The sequence below is a fragment of the Carex rostrata genome, chromosome 22, assembly GCF_964058835.1.
Source record: "Carex rostrata chromosome 22, lpCarRost1.2, whole genome shotgun sequence".
Lineage (NCBI taxonomy): Eukaryota > Viridiplantae > Streptophyta > Magnoliopsida > Poales > Cyperaceae > Carex > Carex rostrata.
In genome coordinates this window covers 6,403,001-6,420,319 of record NC_135939.1, presented here as the reverse complement: position 1 = coordinate 6,420,319, position 17,319 = coordinate 6,403,001, and the positions used below count along the sequence as shown (strand labels likewise).

Sequence of the window (17,319 nt, the reverse complement as noted above, 5' to 3'; positions counted from 1 at the left end):
TGATTAGTCTCAATAATCAGATCTACTTAAAACAAGTGGATGTCATATGTGATGAATTTTTTTTTAAAATATATCTTTAGTGAAACTAATCTTAAAGGAGTTTGGCTAGTATAACATCAGTGTCATTTCAGCTTATATAACACCAACTCTAAAACCTATCAAATTGACTTCGAACGACTAATTTGAACCGTTCAAACTAATTTACATTATGAGTGATGCGTTTACATACAATTTTTTTTTATATTTTCGAGTTATTTTAGTATCAAATCAAGCGGTAAAATATTGAAAAATTAACTTAAAAACTTACAATTTTGACCGCTTGACTTAATACTAAATAAATTCGAAAAGTTATAAATTTTGCATGTAAATGCACAACTAATGAAGTAGATCGGTTTGAACGGTTTAGCGACTTACCGCTATTCACACCACTAACATCCACCGGTCCCACATTTCGTCGACGGAGGAGATCGAGAATTCTCGGAAATAAATCTGATGTGATCCCAATGGAATAACAGGGTCCTGTTATTAGATTTCCAACCATTTAACTTTGTTGAGATTTGTGCATGAAAAAGTTTTTCATTGAGATTCGCGTATGAAAAACTTTGAATGGTTGAGATCGGAATAACAGGACCCTGTTATTCCATTGGAATCACAGCAGATTTATTCTTCTCCAGCATTCTCACTCTCCCGTCGTCCCGTATCACCTCACGAGCTCTTTCGCTCTTTCGCTCTCTCCGTAGCCACCTCCATCTTCGACCGAAAACCCCACGTCACTGGCCTAAAGAGAAAACGTGGAGATAAAAGATAGGAGAGATGAAGAAAGAAGGGACTAGCAACAGCAACAACATGGAGGATGTGGCACGAAACGAGATGATGCAAAACCTCTTTGGGGAGCAATCGGAGGAGGAAGAGGATGAATCCGAGGACGAGCCTGAGATCGATTCCGAGCACGAACGCGCCGCTAATCAATCCGATTATCCTTCCGTATTGACACCTTTTTTTTTTCTTTTTTTTTTTTTTCAATTTTTAAAGTTTTTCTAGGTTTGGTACTGTTTCGTATTTTTCATAGTTTTCTGACTTGCGTGTAAAATTAGCCATGTAAAATTCATATCGATCTTTAGTTCATAAAATTGATTATTGTAAGATGGATTCCATTTGTGATCCCCAGATTAGGTACTCCCATGACTAGTTCAAATATTTTACTTTTGAAGTTTCAGCTTAGTTAATCATCTGGGTTCATCTTAGCTATTACATAACCCAGTTCTTTTTCTTGCATGCGCATAACTCTATGATTTTACCTGATTATCATCAGATATATTTTAAGCAAAAAAAATAAACGATTTAAGGCAAGTGCCTGTACATTTAATTATACCAATTAAAATTTTGCTTCTGTTGAACTATTCAGTTTCTTTACTTCAGCAATGTAAACTAATGTCATGTGCTGAATTTCTACATTGACTGACGATTTTAAAATAATGTAGGATGAGGGAGAAGGTGAAGGTGAGGCTGAGAACCAGGATGAGAGGCAACTGGAAGTAGAAGACGAAGCAGAAATTGAGGGAGAAGGTGAAAATGAAGGCATTGGTGAGGTCGAAATAGAAAGTGAAGCTGAAGCTGAACCTGAGCATGAAATTCAGGAACAAGAACCTGAAGCCGAGCATGTTGAGAGCGAGGGAGAGAGAGAAAGTGAGGGGGAGAGAGAAAGTGAAGGAGAGAGAGAAGAAGAAGAGGGGGACAGAGAGGTTAGTGAGAGAAGGATAGAGAGTGAAGAGAGAGAAGAAGCTGAGAGCGAGGACGAGGGCTATGGACAAAGGGTGGTCACAAGCAAGAGAAGAGATGTGGTCGAGTCAGGATCAGAGGAGGAAGAGGGGAATTACTATTCCCGTAACCGTTATAACGAGGCAGATGCCGATAATGAAGAGGATGGTGTGGACCATAATAAAAAAGCTAGGTAAAGAATTATTTTAGTACGCATCTTGTGTTAATTGTTGTCTACAAGTACAATAGAGGGAAGTTAATCACCAGACAGCATTTTAGCTTTCCAGAAAACTAGCACTTGTGCCCTTCTCATTTCTTAAGATAATATTTCATAATACAAATTTATAATTATAGAAGTTGCTATCTGAATAATATCGCATAGTTTCACATAGTACAATCAGTGTTAAATAGACCTGTCTGAACCCCCTTACTCAAAAGTAGTTTGTTAATTGAATCTGTGGCCAGTAGACGCTGTTAGATGAGATGTATAAGTGACCCGGGCCCAAATGGTTGATCTAACAGCTTTATAAATAACTGGTGAACTACATGGGTTGTAGATAGTCAAACAAAATAAATTTGAAAGTTGATATTAGTGTCTACATTTTTGTTAAAAAGTATTATTGCAGTCTTACAGTTTAAATGCACTTATCTGATATAAAAAGTAAAGATTCACCATTAGATGCATTATTAGATTGTAATGTATTATAACCCCTACTCAACTATGTTTAACAATGGAATGATAAGCTTTGGGCTCTGTATGGAAGTGTGATTAATAGAAGTATGGAAATACTATCGTTGCACCAATTTGGGGGTATGTGCAGAGAGGTAGCTCTGCCATACATTTTCTATATCTTAATAATTGCAGTGCTAGATCAATGAATGTATTTTCAAATACCAAATAGGCTCACCGCTTAGTACAAGAATTTTTCATTGTAATACCAACGAGTGTGAGAAGAGGTGCCAATGGTTATTTTTGTTGAGTGATGCTATGTGAGTGATACTTGGTTCCAAATTTGCACACAAGTACAAGATAAATGTATGCTTCGTTATTCTTTTTTTTTTTTTCGGATGAAGTTAAATATTAAATGTGTAATCTGTTGCAGGCCATCAGAGGATAAGAAGGATGAGAAAGTGGTTCGAGATGTCTTTGGGGATAGTGACGAGGATGAACCTTCACCATACAGAGCTCCTCAGAATGAATCCCATCACGAATCACCTGTAAGTGCAAGTCACAGAATGACTGACATGACCCTCACTGATCAACCTTTTTGCTTTAAAAGAATTATTTCTATTGACGAAGGAACCTATATGCTGGTATATATAAGAACTGTGAATACTATACAGTACACATTGATACTGTAGAGCAGAAATTAGAAATGTCAGCTTGCAATTACTTCTCTTTGTTATGAATTGATAGAGATCTCCTATGGAGGAGGAAGGTAGCTATGAGAAAGATGTACAACCAGAGGACATCATACCTGATGAAGATGCACATTATGGATCTGAAGATGAGAACTTCGAGCAAAAGCCAAAAGAGAAACCAGTGGGTCCCCCGCTAGAGCTAGATGTACCTCTTGTCCACCCACCGGGACGAACTGATAGAGTGAGTTGTACTTCTGTGTCTATGATCTGGGCTTCCTTTGTCCTGAAAATATCCCTTTTTGTGGAAATTTCAGGTCTGTGGCAATATGTCCTGAAAAATGAGGAATACCCAATAATCTTTGTTTCTCCTTGCTTTTGAAAATGTCCGAAGCACCTGCTCCATGTCTTATATTTGGAGGGAGAAAAAAATAAGGAATGCATGAATTTTTTTTTCAATAAATTAAGCTAAGTATTGTATTTCAGATATGTCAAATGTTCCTTGGGCTCTTTAGGGTATATACCTGCATGACTCTTTTCATTCTTTTTTTGTCTGCGACTCGGCTCATGGTTTTTGAAAATTTGTTTGGTATGCAGATGAATGTAATAAAAGTGTCAAACATTATGGGGATTGAGTCAAAACCCTTCGACCCAAAAACCTATGAAGAAGAAGATGTTTTTGTGACAGATGAAACTGGTGACAAAAAAAGGATCCGACTTGAGGATAATATTGTAAGGTGGAGATCTGTTAAGAATCGCAATGGCACTGTTTCGGTATGTAAAGTTTAGTTTTCTTTATAGGTTGCTTTCCTCCACTGTCATTTGACTTTTAACTTGTTCTCATCATTTTTTTTGAAGTACGAGAGCAATGCTAGGTTTGTAAAGTGGAAGGATGGTAGCTTACAGTTGTTAATCGGTAATGAAGTTCTTGACATTTCCACGCACGATTCCACTCATGACCAATCTCACCTCTTCCTTCGACATGGAAAGGTGAATTTCCTGCCCTTTGTTTTTGTTTTTTTTATTGTTTAGCAATGTAAGGCTATGAATGTCACTGTTGTCTTGGGGATTGAGGCCTACTTATATAATTGTTAAGATTTACATCCTACTTTTATTTATTCATGAACTACTTTTTAATTAACTGTGTGCCACCATAAGTTTTGATAAACTACAATATTTCCTAGTTCCTACCAGGTGAGTCACATAGGATAGAAAAGGAGCCACGCTGGATCCTCCTTTTTTTAATCCTCTGTTATTCCTGAAGTTGCATGACCAGAAAAACATAATTTAAATTTAACATTAGATATCCCTTGAAGATTCGGGTTAATTAGTGACAGATGACGTAGAAGTCCACCAGTACATTTGCCCTAAAACCTTGGGTTTTTATTTTCATCTTTCGGCATGTATGCAGGAAATTGAGTCCTCTTTCATTACAAAACTGTAGTATTGATAAAAAAAACCAAAATTTAGGAAAAGAACGAGGTACCATCTTCTCTTCCAACCTGCTTGTCCCTAGCTTGAACTAGAAAAAATTATGGATGTCAGGGAGATGATAAATGAATGTAGTTTAATTTGCCTATTTTTCTTTTATTGTTTTGGAGTTGTAATGTGGCTATGGTATTGCTTCAATAATGTGATGGGTTCCTGCCATGTCTGGATGTTTCCAGACAGTAACAGTGCTTAAAAAACCAATTAAACAATCATATCAGCTGGCTGGTACATCTTGCGTACATCATAGCTGTACTCTTGTCAGATTGTATCCTGCATGAATTAAAGCGGGTTGCATCTATGTATGTAGGTTGGTCTTGGTAGAAGCCTACTCATATCTAGAAAATTTTGGAAAAGAACAAAAAGAACAAAATTTCTTCCTCCTGATATTATTTGGTTTTGTATGGGTGCTTGGTATTTATTTTGATCTATCATTGTCATAGGGTATATTACAATCTCAAGGGAGGCTTCTACGAAAAATGAGGTTCATGCCATCTTCTCTCTCCTCCAAATCGCACCGACTTTTGACTGCTCTTGTTGACTCTCGCCATAAAAAGGTGTTTAAGGTCAAAAACTGGATAACAGAAACTGATCCAGAAAGAGAGAAGGAAGAAAGAGAAAGGGTAAGGATCCTCTGTGAATCAGTTTCGTATACAATAAGTTTATCTATGGATGGTATAGGGCAGAGATTTCAATTTTGTGTCCTTGAAGACCGCACCCAACATTTCACATTATTTTCATTATTACTATGTTGTATTCAGTCGTAACTAGATTTATTGTTCATGCTGGTATTGACTTCCATTTTTACCCAATGAAATTTGCTTCTGAAATGTAGATGTCTCAGTTTTACAGATTGCTAATATTAAGAAAGTATTGGTTTGGGTTCTGATATTTTCCGTATCTTATTCGCTAGCTCTTATTTGCCATAATATTGTAGTTACTTTTAAAGGTTCCAATAAAAGTGCCCCTTTGGATTCTTCTCTAATTAAGAAAATGGAGATCAACATGCTATTTTATTGAAAATGGCATTAAGAATAATAATAAAAAGATTTAGATTAAAAAAAAAAATTGAAAGCTTTTCGTTATGATTACAGGCCGAGGGCCTCCAAATAAGAGCACAGGCACAACTACAAAAGAAGAAACAAAAGGTGAACATGAAATATTCACATCTGCCTTCTAGAAAGCAACGTGACTTTACTCCCAACTTTTTGGAAGATGGTGATGAGGTCAGTTTGTTTGTGTATATAGTTTTTACAATGAACAGTATAGCACAAGTGACATAGTTTTGTCTGGTACAATGATACATCTCTTTGGCACTATGCTATTTAGATTGGTTCACAGAATGCTTGCACTTGGGATTTCGTTCTTGTGTGCATTTCCTTTTGAAACCCCCTAAACCCTGATCAAGGTATTGCCATGGCTGAGGGTTGTCCTAATCTCCAACACATTTTTCTCCCACATTCAACAACATGTTGGCATGGTTCTTGAGTTGATATGATGCTTCGGACAGCACTGTTTAAAATTGCACTCCTGTTGACCCACCATCGGGTCTTTTCTCGAGTTGATTCAATAACCATGCAATCTGTCTTGTCCTTGCGATCCAATCGGTATTGTCTCTGTCCTCTAATGATCCCAGTGAGATCTTCTCACCACTTTGGAATCTCTATATAACCCTCTTGTATAAATTCATCCCAAATCAATTTACCTGCTGCGGTACCCGTCTCTCCATCTCTCCTTTTGGTGCATATCCTTGATGGATCACCGAGGATTGCTCCACTGCCATGGACGAACTCTATGGAAGCGGTATTTACCTAAGTAGAGTTTAATTGCTCCCAAAAAATCCTATGCAAATGTTCATCTGGATGCTGTCATGGGAGTTTGTACTCCACCTAGGTTTTCTTGAACAGAAACCAAATTAGGACAGAGATAACTATCAAGGTCAGTTATTTGCATCAGAGAGCTTAGAATTAGGAGCTCAAACTGCAGTCAAGAGCAACCATAGGTCTAACTAACTGGACCAGCTAACGCTGTAAATTCAAATTATTGACACTCTTATGTAGAATACAAGAGGCAAAATACAAGGTTTGACCTACATACTCTCATATTACTTCTACAGCTCTTAGAAAATACAACAAAACAAACAACAGCGTGAATCATTTTAGGTTCCATTTCTGTTCCAATGCACCAGATATCCTGTTCAAACAACACAGCACTCAAAAGGATAGTTGCAAATTGGGTTAAATCATCCATATTTTCCCTATCTATTATTCCTTGTGCCATAGCTCCAACCATGAACACTATGGTGTCATCAGAAGCATTGCAACATAATCAACCAATTTAATGGACTTCACGAATATGAGAGGCCGATGTAAATGACGGTTAACTAGATTTTTATAACATTAAGCAGCTTCCCACGCTTCCCAACCAGTGTCATGCTCAATTTTCAGCAATTGTGACATGAGGCCACAAAATCATTTAAATGTGTGTGGCATTCTGACATAGGTTTGATCTCAAAAAGAAGAACCTTTTCGGTCCTTACATAAACGGCTTGCAATCTCCCAGCCTTTGTCAGTGGGCAATTAAATATTGCAAAGTGTGCCTGGTGAATAATGTTGGGTCTGTAATTAGCCAGGTTGCAGATTTGGAAATTCTTTCCGACTTTGCTAACCTCTATACAAGCCCTTTCGAGCACAAATATCAAACTTCTTCTTCCTCTTCTTCTTCTTCTTCTTCGATCCATCTATTGGTTGTGCCACCACTGGAAGATTAGCGATATCGTAGAGCTGCCGTCGCCTTAGCATCATCATCATCATCTTCTTCGTCATCTTCTACTTTAAATTCTTTCTCTTCCAGTTCTTCTTTGCTATGAGTTGAAGCCAGGTTTTTCTCAAGTTTGCACTTCTTGTCTTGCTTCATTTAACAGCATACAGGCGCCACCACCTCTCTCTCTCTCTCACAGGTTCTGACAACAGGACAGAAGGGCCGAGGGTTTTACACTCTTTTAAATGCCCTTGAGCTTGGGTTAATGAATTGGAACCAAAATTGTCTTTGAAGAGGAATGTTTTTTTTTCTTTGATTAAGTTCCTGCTTTCTAAAATTTAGTGCCTTGTTTGTCCAGGAAGAAGATCAAGACTACTATAATTCGAGAAGGGGCTCATCTCGTAATCGATTTGAGGATGAATTGGAAGCTGAAGCGCATGGACATAGGCGCCCCACGAGTTTAAAGAAGGTTAGCTTTACTTTTGTTATTAAATGATTAAATGTTTCCATACCTAATATCTAGTTCTTGGGGTTGCTGTGTTGATTTTTGAAAATAACACTTGTTATGCTTCAAGGACAAGTTATGAAACATTAGCAAGCTTCTGGGACTACCTTCTTTTTTCCAATTTGATAATAGCTGGAGACCTAGGAAACCAAGAAAATATCCTTTATCCTATAGATTTGTATAAAGGTTACTCTCTGATATGCATTGAAAAACCCAAATTGCATATTATTCAATCCCTTATGCTAAACTGTTTTTTCATTTTTATTCTTCCTAAACATTTTATGGATTGTACCCTCCTTATTTTTGAATCAGCCGGGCATGAACAAAAGTGGCTTACACAAACATTCAGCATCCCGACCAGGGAAGCGCAGATTGGAAGATGAGTACGAGGATGAATCAGAGTATGAAACAGAGGGAGAGGATTTGGATGGGTCCCCGCCACCACGTGGGAGAAGGGAGGACGATTTCCTTGATGATGAAGAGGAGTATCAGGACAGCGAGGAAGAGGAGGCAGAGGAAGGGGCCCCCGGCCCCGCTTCTGACGAGGAAGAAGAAGAGTACGAAGAGGTTATTTGACTAAATATATATCCTTATTTTTGTTATTATTATTTATATTATTATTACTATTACTATTGTTATTATTATTCAGTAGGTCCAAAATTTTATCATACTGACAGAATTAAAGAACTCTAAATATTTCATGCTTGCAACTAGCACCCATCATCCTTTTGGTTATCTGCCAAAAATTCCAACCTTTAAACAAAACACAGTTAATGACTAAATCCCCCCCCCCCCCGATGTTTTTCAGTTACCTTGAACTAATTAGATTGCTTTCTAGCCGGTAAATATAAACCTCAAATCCATCACATATATCCTCTTTTCTTTCCTTTTTAAATGGTAAAAAAGTTCGGTACAAGTGGAGATAATTGTAAAACATTAATCACCTTATTTCTCATATTAATCTGAAGGTTAGGGGTGCGACTTGCAGGTGCTACTGCAAGTATCACAAAATTTTAAGATGTCTTTTTTATTAACTACTGGGAGTACTAAGCCAGTTGTGAAATGGTTTCACCAAATCTGACAAGGAAAGGCCAGAATGGTTTCCCCCTGTATATATAATTCTTGCTTTTGATGTGATCATTGCAATGATATCAACATTTGGTACGGTATCAAACTCTAATATTTGATTTGTAATGTCCTTTTTGCATTCATTGACCTCCATTGAAAGACTTTCTGGCTCAGTACGTGAGAGAGACCGACTAGACAATCAGATTGGTCATGCTTAACTAGTCAATATAATATCTATGCAGGTGCCCAAGAAGAAGAAGGAAAAGGAAGCAGGTGGAGGTGGAGTTGGCCAAAAGCGCAAAGAGATCCCATCTGATGATGAAGGAGACGAATCTCCACCAAAGAAAGCTACCCCGGCTCACCGTAGAAAGGCTATGGTTTTCGACAGTGATGAAGATTAGTATCCAACCTCAGATATTTTTTCTGAAATGGTTTGCCTTGATTTCTCATGCTTTACATATTATGGCAGGCAGTTTAATTGTTTAAATAGAAATCAATATTTGTGACCTTTTGGTGGCGCATTAACATATGTGAAATAGTGGTGAATTTTGTCAAATGTCGATGGATTTTACTGTCTGCATTTGCTGAATTCAATTTATGGGCATGAATGATGCATGAAATAATTGTGTGGTTTGCACCGAGCATCCTTGTTTCTGCTTTGCGGGCTGCATAGTTCAAATATTCAGTGACATTAGTGTTCCCACAAACACTAACATATTGGAGAGCACAATTTTACACATGATATGCAAAACTTAAATTCGGTCGAGGCATTAGTTTGATCCGAAATATGAACTTATGAAATCTCGATGATTTTGGTTGCATACATTTAGATGCTTTATCATTAAACTGTCGTGGAGAGATTCTAGCTTAATCTTTTATGTAAAATGTATAATGATATAGGATGAATCCTGTCAGGCCCCGTGAACGATGATAAGTTAGGCATTAAGAACTGAAGCAATTGACTTAGACCCCATTTGACAACACACGTTGTAAATTTCACCTAATTTTGAAATTAGTTATGTTGTTTTTGGTATTATATTCAGGAATAAATAATACCATATTTTAATATTTGATATTGAAGTAACATTTGCCAATTTCAGAATTAACCTAATATTAACTTCTCTTAATGCGGAATCTCTTATTTTCATTTCTTTGAACTCTCTATTTTTGTAATAGTGTGAAATTAAGCTAATTTCACATAGTATATTGGTGACAATCTGACAGATGAGGATTAATAATTTGGAAAGGGAACTTGTGAAGTACACTTACGATTCCAGTGTATTCAATTCAATTGAGTACCCAAATGATCTTGAAAAATATAGATATGATATAAGTATGCAATTTATATGTTTCTCTATGTAATCTGAAACTTGAATATATAATTTAGATTGTATTTAAAATATGTTATACAGTGATTTCATGCTGAATGTTCTTATAATAGAGTCTGAATCTGCTGTAATTCCGGAAGGAATTACAGGGCCTGAAATTCCAATATCAACCGTTCAAATATTTTCTGCACAGATCTCGAAAAAAAACAAGTTTTCATGCACAAATCTCAAGAAAGACTAACGGTTCGGATTGGGATTACAGGGTTGGGGAATTACAGCAGATTTATTTTCCTTATAATATGGTTTATTTAGCCTCTGCTAAATTTGGAATCCGCTCTGGAAAAGCGAAGGTGACGAAGTTCATTCCAATTCAAATTGCAATTGTGCTTTACGAGTCATTATCAATGCTTAAAGTTCAAGTCGTCAAAGTTAAATATTTTTTTATGGTATCAGCAAATGATTTGATAAGATTACTTTAAATTAGACGATCCAAAATAAAAAAAATAGAGTCGGGTCCTGCAATCTTATTCCATAATACTAGTAAAAGACAATACTCACAACTTATTGCCCAGTCGTATGGCAGCTGGCACACGAACTCATAACCAGTGTTGTAAAAGACGTCCGTAATCGGCCGATTAGTCGTTGGCGGTGACCAAACCGTTATGAATTTTTTTCAATTATGACCAATTATTGTTGACTAATCGTTTGACGGTACCATGTCTGTCCGACAACTGCATACTGTTATTTACAACACTGCTCATAACACTTGCTTGTTTGGAAATAAATCTGCTGTGGAATCACATGGACTTTGCAATTTTAAATCCACCCATTCATTTATCTTCATACACGAATCTCAAAACAAATAAATGGGTGGATTTGAAATCACAGGCAACGAATTTCCTTAGCGCACTTGAGCTTTGCCTTTTTAATTGAATCGGTCTTACAGTTTTGAATTGTTTTACTGAGATCGTTAATCAGCTTCAACTTTTTCTTGACTTGCTACGTGTTTTATCAAAAGACTAATAAAATGTTAACATTGTTGGATTATCATTTAGCTAAGTTGAAGGACAATTTTTATCCATAGAAATTATTAGATTCAGATCAAAATACCTCGTTTCCAATAAATATAGAAAGATCGAGTTTATTGAGTCATATCCAAATATTATGGATCAATCTCAATGATTCATATCCAAACATTATGCTTTTATGGAATCATTTGTGGACCATTTGTGGACCAGTGCTTCATTCTCCTCTAATCGGACGATACAAATCCAAACTCAAAAAAAAAAAAAAAACTTGGATCTAAATCATTGAGTCTGATTCAAAATATTTGAATCGGACTCAATGGACTCGATCTTTCTATTTTTGTTGCAAACGATAGACTCTTTCTATTTACGTACGTCTGAATTTATTTACAAATAAAAGAAATTTCAAGTTGGACACTAATTATAAATACCTTAATTTGGAATGTCTGTGACGACATCAATGAACAGTAGCACGCCCTCTGTCTACAGTTCGATGTAAAATCAAGGGACCGGATATATTTCTATGACGTTCGCTGATGTCATCTCAATTTGTTCCGCTTTCACCTCTCAATTCCTTTTTTGTTTTGCCAGCTGTCACTTCTTCCTTCTTACGCTCGCCACGTCTCCTCTCCTTCTCTGCGTGTCAATCTGATCCGTTTGCCACATCTGTTCTCTCCTCCTTGTCTTGTCTGCCGCTCGTCTCCTTCGTATCCGCCTGTTCCGTGTCGCCTCTTCTCTTATCAATGTTCTATTGGTCTAACTGATGTAACTGGTTCTATGGTAGGTTCATGCTTAATCAACATGTTAGTTTCAACTTTCCCGCTGTCATAGTGATCATAGAAGTATATCGTCAACATCATTGGTAATCAAATTGAAATTGAATGATGCAATTATCAATTATTTACTATCCAGAAAGTATATTTAAACAAAGCGGTGTCAAATTTGTTCTGTGGAGTCAAACTTTGTTCATAAAATAATCTAGCTTATCCTTTAAACCATTCTGCTTTCGCTAATAAAATACCAAATGGCAACTATATAATAACAAGCAAAGAAAACTCAAACTTGCAATTGATAGCAACATAAAATATTCAGTGTCTAAAGATCCAAACCACAATTTAAAATTAACACTTCAAATCAAGTGTCATTCACCAACGGTTATTACAACCAAATCAGAACAAATTGGTTGCACCACCAATGGCTCATAAAATACAAACCAAAAAGAGAGGTGTGAAACAAAAACCAAAAGCTAATCCTCTCATTTCTCTCCTCCAGTTTTGAATTTCATTGGATTGTGAAAGGTGCGAAGGTTAGGTTAGCTGCTCACAGGCTGCTTTTGTTTAAGCTCTTCACTTTGCCCTTCAGAAACATCCATTGAAGAACTTGAATCAGCTTTCTTACCATGACGATCACAAGTACCATCACAGTCCTCATCATCATCTACAAGGGACCCACTTCTCAGTAATTCCTTAACCTTCTTGAACTCGTCATAGTGATTTTTGCGGTGTTCCGTGAAGCTTAGTCTTGCTCTCTCTGTTTCAGAATCTAATAAACAAACCAAGTAATTCAGTTAGCAACTCAAAAAAAATGAAGTATAAGACTGTTCAACACCTTCACTTTAAGAAATGCTGAGGTATTACATCGATTAATTCTTACTAAATCAACAATATAAATTAACAAACCAGGTACTTGCTAGTAGAAGTATCTAACGACTGGTACCCATTGTTTTTATTTCATTTCATTTACATTGTTTTATTTTAGCTTCTTTTGTTTGGAAGTTAAACTTTGTAGCTAAGACTGAGTTCTTGATTCTTCTCTAAAGAAAAAAAAATAACAAAAGGTTCCATGATCCTTGGTCTAGTTTAATATTAAATTTGTATGAAAAATAATTATGTATTATATATATAGTAAATTTATGTTCAATTAAAAGTTATCAATACCGTAAGAATATTTACATATTAATGTGTGATATGGAATGTAACTATGATATTAAATGTTGACATTGTTGGATTATCATTTAGCAAGTTGGACATTAATTTAATGTTAAACTTATATGTAAAATAATTATGTATTATATATATAGTAAATTTATGTTCAATTAGAAGTTATTAATACCGTTAAGAATATTTTAGATATTAATGTGTCATATTTGGAATGTGAATCTTTGATGTGTATAATTAAATGGATAATATTCATATTATTGATGAGCTAAAATAAATAAATAATAACTAAGGTTGTCAATGAATTTTCTGACTTAATTTACATTAATTTAAGTACGCTTTCTTGTTAAGCTCTGACTCAACAAAGATTCAAAGAATGATCATCTTGTCAACCATGACTTCTTCAAAAATTATGTATTTATGTCACTAAATCAAAGATAAATTCTTAAAGTTGAAAGTCTTAATTTTTTGATACGGACAAATTGAAAGAAAGAGCTTAGAGCTGTAATCAAACTTATCTCCAAAGAAATAGCTGCAATCAAGAATTAACACAAGTCAAAAGTAAAAAAATTTCAACTTTGTCAATATTGATGACCATCAAATAAAAATGAGAATTCTATAATTATTATTTGAAGGTAATTGATATGATATAAGAGTCTGTGTCCCCCTGATACCTTTTCTGAGGTGAAATTGACAAAAAAAATGAACGGCTCAGATTTAGAATATGACACTTCTCTTCTCATTTTCTCTCTATCTATTTCTTCCAAAGCAACAGAAAATGAGTGCTCATTTTCTTAAAAAAAAAAAAAATTTAAATCCCGGCAGAGCATATCATAGGACAAAATCTAAGGTCATTTGTTTTTTTTTTCTTAATATGGTATAAATAAAAATTTCGGAAAAAAGAACAGAGTTATTTACTTTTTACCTTCGGGATTAATCTAAAAAATAATAAAGAACAAAATTACTTTTACTCTTCTGTTGTATCTCCGACATTTTTAAAAATACCCAATTAACTAAATCTTTTAATAATAATAACTAGGTTTGAGCTAAATTAATAAAAATGCCCAAACCGTGGAAATTTTCCACGGTTTGTTTTTTTTTTTTTTAACAGATTTTTTTTGTATTGAAATATTAGAAATTTTGAATATATTTCTTTGAAAATAGATGGAATACAATATAATTTGATTTATTAGAAAGACTGCAACAAATAATCCGATCAATATTTTTCAAATCGAATTTTTCGCGGCTGTAAGAAAAATTAATATATTTCTTTATGTGTTATTGGAAAAAAAATAAAAATGCTTCGATTCTGAGTTATTGATCCCGGTTCAAAAGTCACTTCTAGGTTAATACAGAAAATATTGTGATCCTTCTAGTACATTTAATTTCTAAAAAGTTGTATCTATTTTTGAAAAAAAAACAAAAACTTTAAGTTATTTAATGATTGTTATTCAAAAAGAATTCTCAAAATAGATACAATTTTTTAGAAATTAAATGTACTAGAAGGATCACAATATTTTCTATATTACCTAGAAGCAACTTTTGAACCGGGATCAATAACTCAGAACCCCAGCATTTTTATTTTTTTCCAATAACACATAAAGAAATATATTAATTTTTCTTACAGCCGTGAAAAATCCGGCCTGAAAAATGTTGATCGGGTTATTTGTTACAGTCTTTCTAATAAATCAAATTATATTGTATTTCATCTATTTTCAAAGAAATATATTTAATATTTCTAATATTTTAATACAAAAAAATAAAAAAAAATTCTGTTTTGCAAAAATAAAAATAAACCAAACTGTGAAAAATTTCAAGCCGCGAAAATTTTCTATAGTTTGAGCATTTTTATAAATTTGACTCAAATATAATTATTATTATTAAAAGATTTAGTTATTTGGGTATTTTTAAAAATGTCGGGTTGTATCTTGCCGAATTTTTTTATTAATAGAAATAAAATAAATTAAATATTTAAAAAGAATATTGATTTTGAATATTTTCCAAAACTAAGTAGAACGGGTTGTCAGAACCCGTCCCACCGGACGGCTTTAATTACCCCGTCCCTTAATAACCGATTACGGGTGAAATTTTAAAAAAAAGCCGGACGGGTTAAGGAATCCCGTCCCGACCCCAAAAAAAATAAAAAATAAAAAATTTTGGACGGGTTAGGAGGTCCAGTCCCGACCCCAAAAAATAAAAAAATAAAAAAGCTGGCCGTGGTAAGACATCCCGTCCCGACCCAAAAAAAGAAAAAAGCTTGGACGGGTTAAGAGGACCCGTCCCACAGCGATTTTTATCCCTTCCTTTCTCTGTCAGTGTCTCCGTCTCCACTACGCAGCACTCGGTAAAAAAGCGACGACCAGGAAGGGAAACAACCCGATCTCTCTGGGACGGACTGAGGCAACCCGTCCGGCTTCGCCACCCTCCATCAGATCCGCTGCTTCAGCTACTTCAGGTTTGTTTTTTTTTAAATATAATTAAATTCAATTAGTATAAAAGTATATTAATTCATAGTAATTTATAATTTGATTTGTTATCAAATTATTGATTATAGTGAATTTTATTAATTTATTAATTGCACTTTAAAAAATTTGATTAGGAGTGTTCAAATGGTTCGGTTTTAGAAATAACCGAATTAGTTCGGTTATTTTGGTTTATTGGATCGGTTCGATTATTTCGGTTTATTGGATCAGTTCGGTTATTTCAGTTTATTGGATCAATTCGGTTGGTTTTTCAAAATTGAATTATAACTTCGGTTCAGTTCGATTTGAAAAAAATTTAAAACCAAAATAACTTAACCGACCGAACTTGCATATAATATGAATTTGATCGGAACCACACCCTTTTATTTGTTAATACTCCGGTTTATTTCTTAATCAATTGTTATCTTAGTTTATTTCTTAATAGTCCGGTTTATAATCAATTGTTTTAATTTAAAAAATTAATATATTTCGGTTTGAACCGAACAAACCGAAATAAAACTTTAGTTCGATTCGATTGCAATGCTAATTCGGGTCGGTTCGGTTCTATTTTTAAAACTGAATGAAAACTTTGGTTTGCCAAGTTGGGATCGGTTTCAACTGAACTGAACCGGTGAACACCCCTAGTATTGATAGCATTAGTTTAATTATTTTTGAGATTAACTATCTACTCTCAATTAATTGTTGCAATTTATTAGATATAAATAATTCATAGGATTATTTGGACAATATTCTAGGCTAAAGTTCATAGTTCATTAATTTTAGATTTTTTTGGTAATACAAGTAATTTAGGTAATGTAGGTACTTATTTTCCTAATCTATTTTGAAAATGAATTGAATTAATTAGATTTCATTTTATTAGTTTGGTAAGTGTATTTTGCAAGAAGTGAAAATAATCCAGACTTATTTTCCTAATCTATTTTCCTAATGTAGGTAATGTAGGTACTTAGATGAAAATATTTAGGTAATGTAGGTACTTATTTTCCTAATGTATTTTGGTAAGTGTATTTTGCAATATTTAGGTAATGTAGGTACTTATTTTCCTAATCTATTTTCCCACTTAGATGAAAATAATCCAGACTTAGCATACAAACGCCACGTACACCTGGTGTCCTTGCAATTGACTACCATGCTAGTTCTATTGCTCCCCGTAATTTTTACTTCAATATTCTTTTTGATGTGATAACTATTTATTTTCAATTGTAGGGCCTCTTTTGAAGAGAACTCATTACCTACAGCAAGTGTATCATGAACATGATTCGGCCTACTGAAGAAGTTGACATCTGCGGGTTGAAATGCTGAGGTGTCATTGAAGCTTGCCACAGGGTGACTTACACCGCGGTCACTTATGGGAAAATGTTCAGCCTGAACGCGTGGTGTTTGGTGTGATTGCGTTGAGGTATCATCCCGGACATCCCCTTCTGAATCATCTTCATTATCCCAGTCAGCGTCATCCTCACATGAGTCAGCGTCCTCTTCATCATCACTTTGCGGCACATCATCAAAATCAGCATTAGGATCAGCTGCCTCCGGTGGATCGATCCATGGGCTATTCTGATTACTGTATTCTGTCTGAACAGACGGTGACAACTCGTTCATATTGGGATAAGG

At 34.9% G+C, this 17,319-nt stretch overlaps 1 protein-coding gene and 1 pseudogene across 2 annotated transcripts; one reads left to right on the top strand and one right to left on the bottom strand.

Moving 5' to 3' along the window:
- Window positions 1-671: 671 nt before the first annotated feature.
- VIP4 (leo1-like family protein) lies at window positions 672-9,515 on the top strand. 2 transcript variants are annotated; one of them, XM_078324001.1, is made up of 11 exons: window positions 672-984; window positions 1,488-1,951; window positions 2,862-2,976; window positions 3,176-3,361; window positions 3,715-3,891; window positions 3,976-4,107; window positions 5,049-5,228; window positions 5,700-5,831; window positions 7,724-7,834; window positions 8,183-8,437; window positions 9,181-9,515. In XM_078324001.1, exons 1-11 carry the CDS (start codon window positions 814-816, stop codon window positions 9,337-9,339), a joined length of 2,082 nt encoding a protein of 693 aa, XP_078180127.1. In that variant the 5' UTR covers window positions 672-813; the 3' UTR covers window positions 9,340-9,515. The 2 variants fall into 2 exon arrangements, with proteins under 2 accessions (XP_078180127.1, XP_078180126.1); XM_078324000.1 differs by having other exon boundaries at window positions 1,482-1,951.
- LOC144574136 (uncharacterized) lies at window positions 6,629-7,620 on the bottom strand (annotated as a pseudogene).
- Window positions 9,516-17,319: the final 7,804 nt, after the last annotated feature.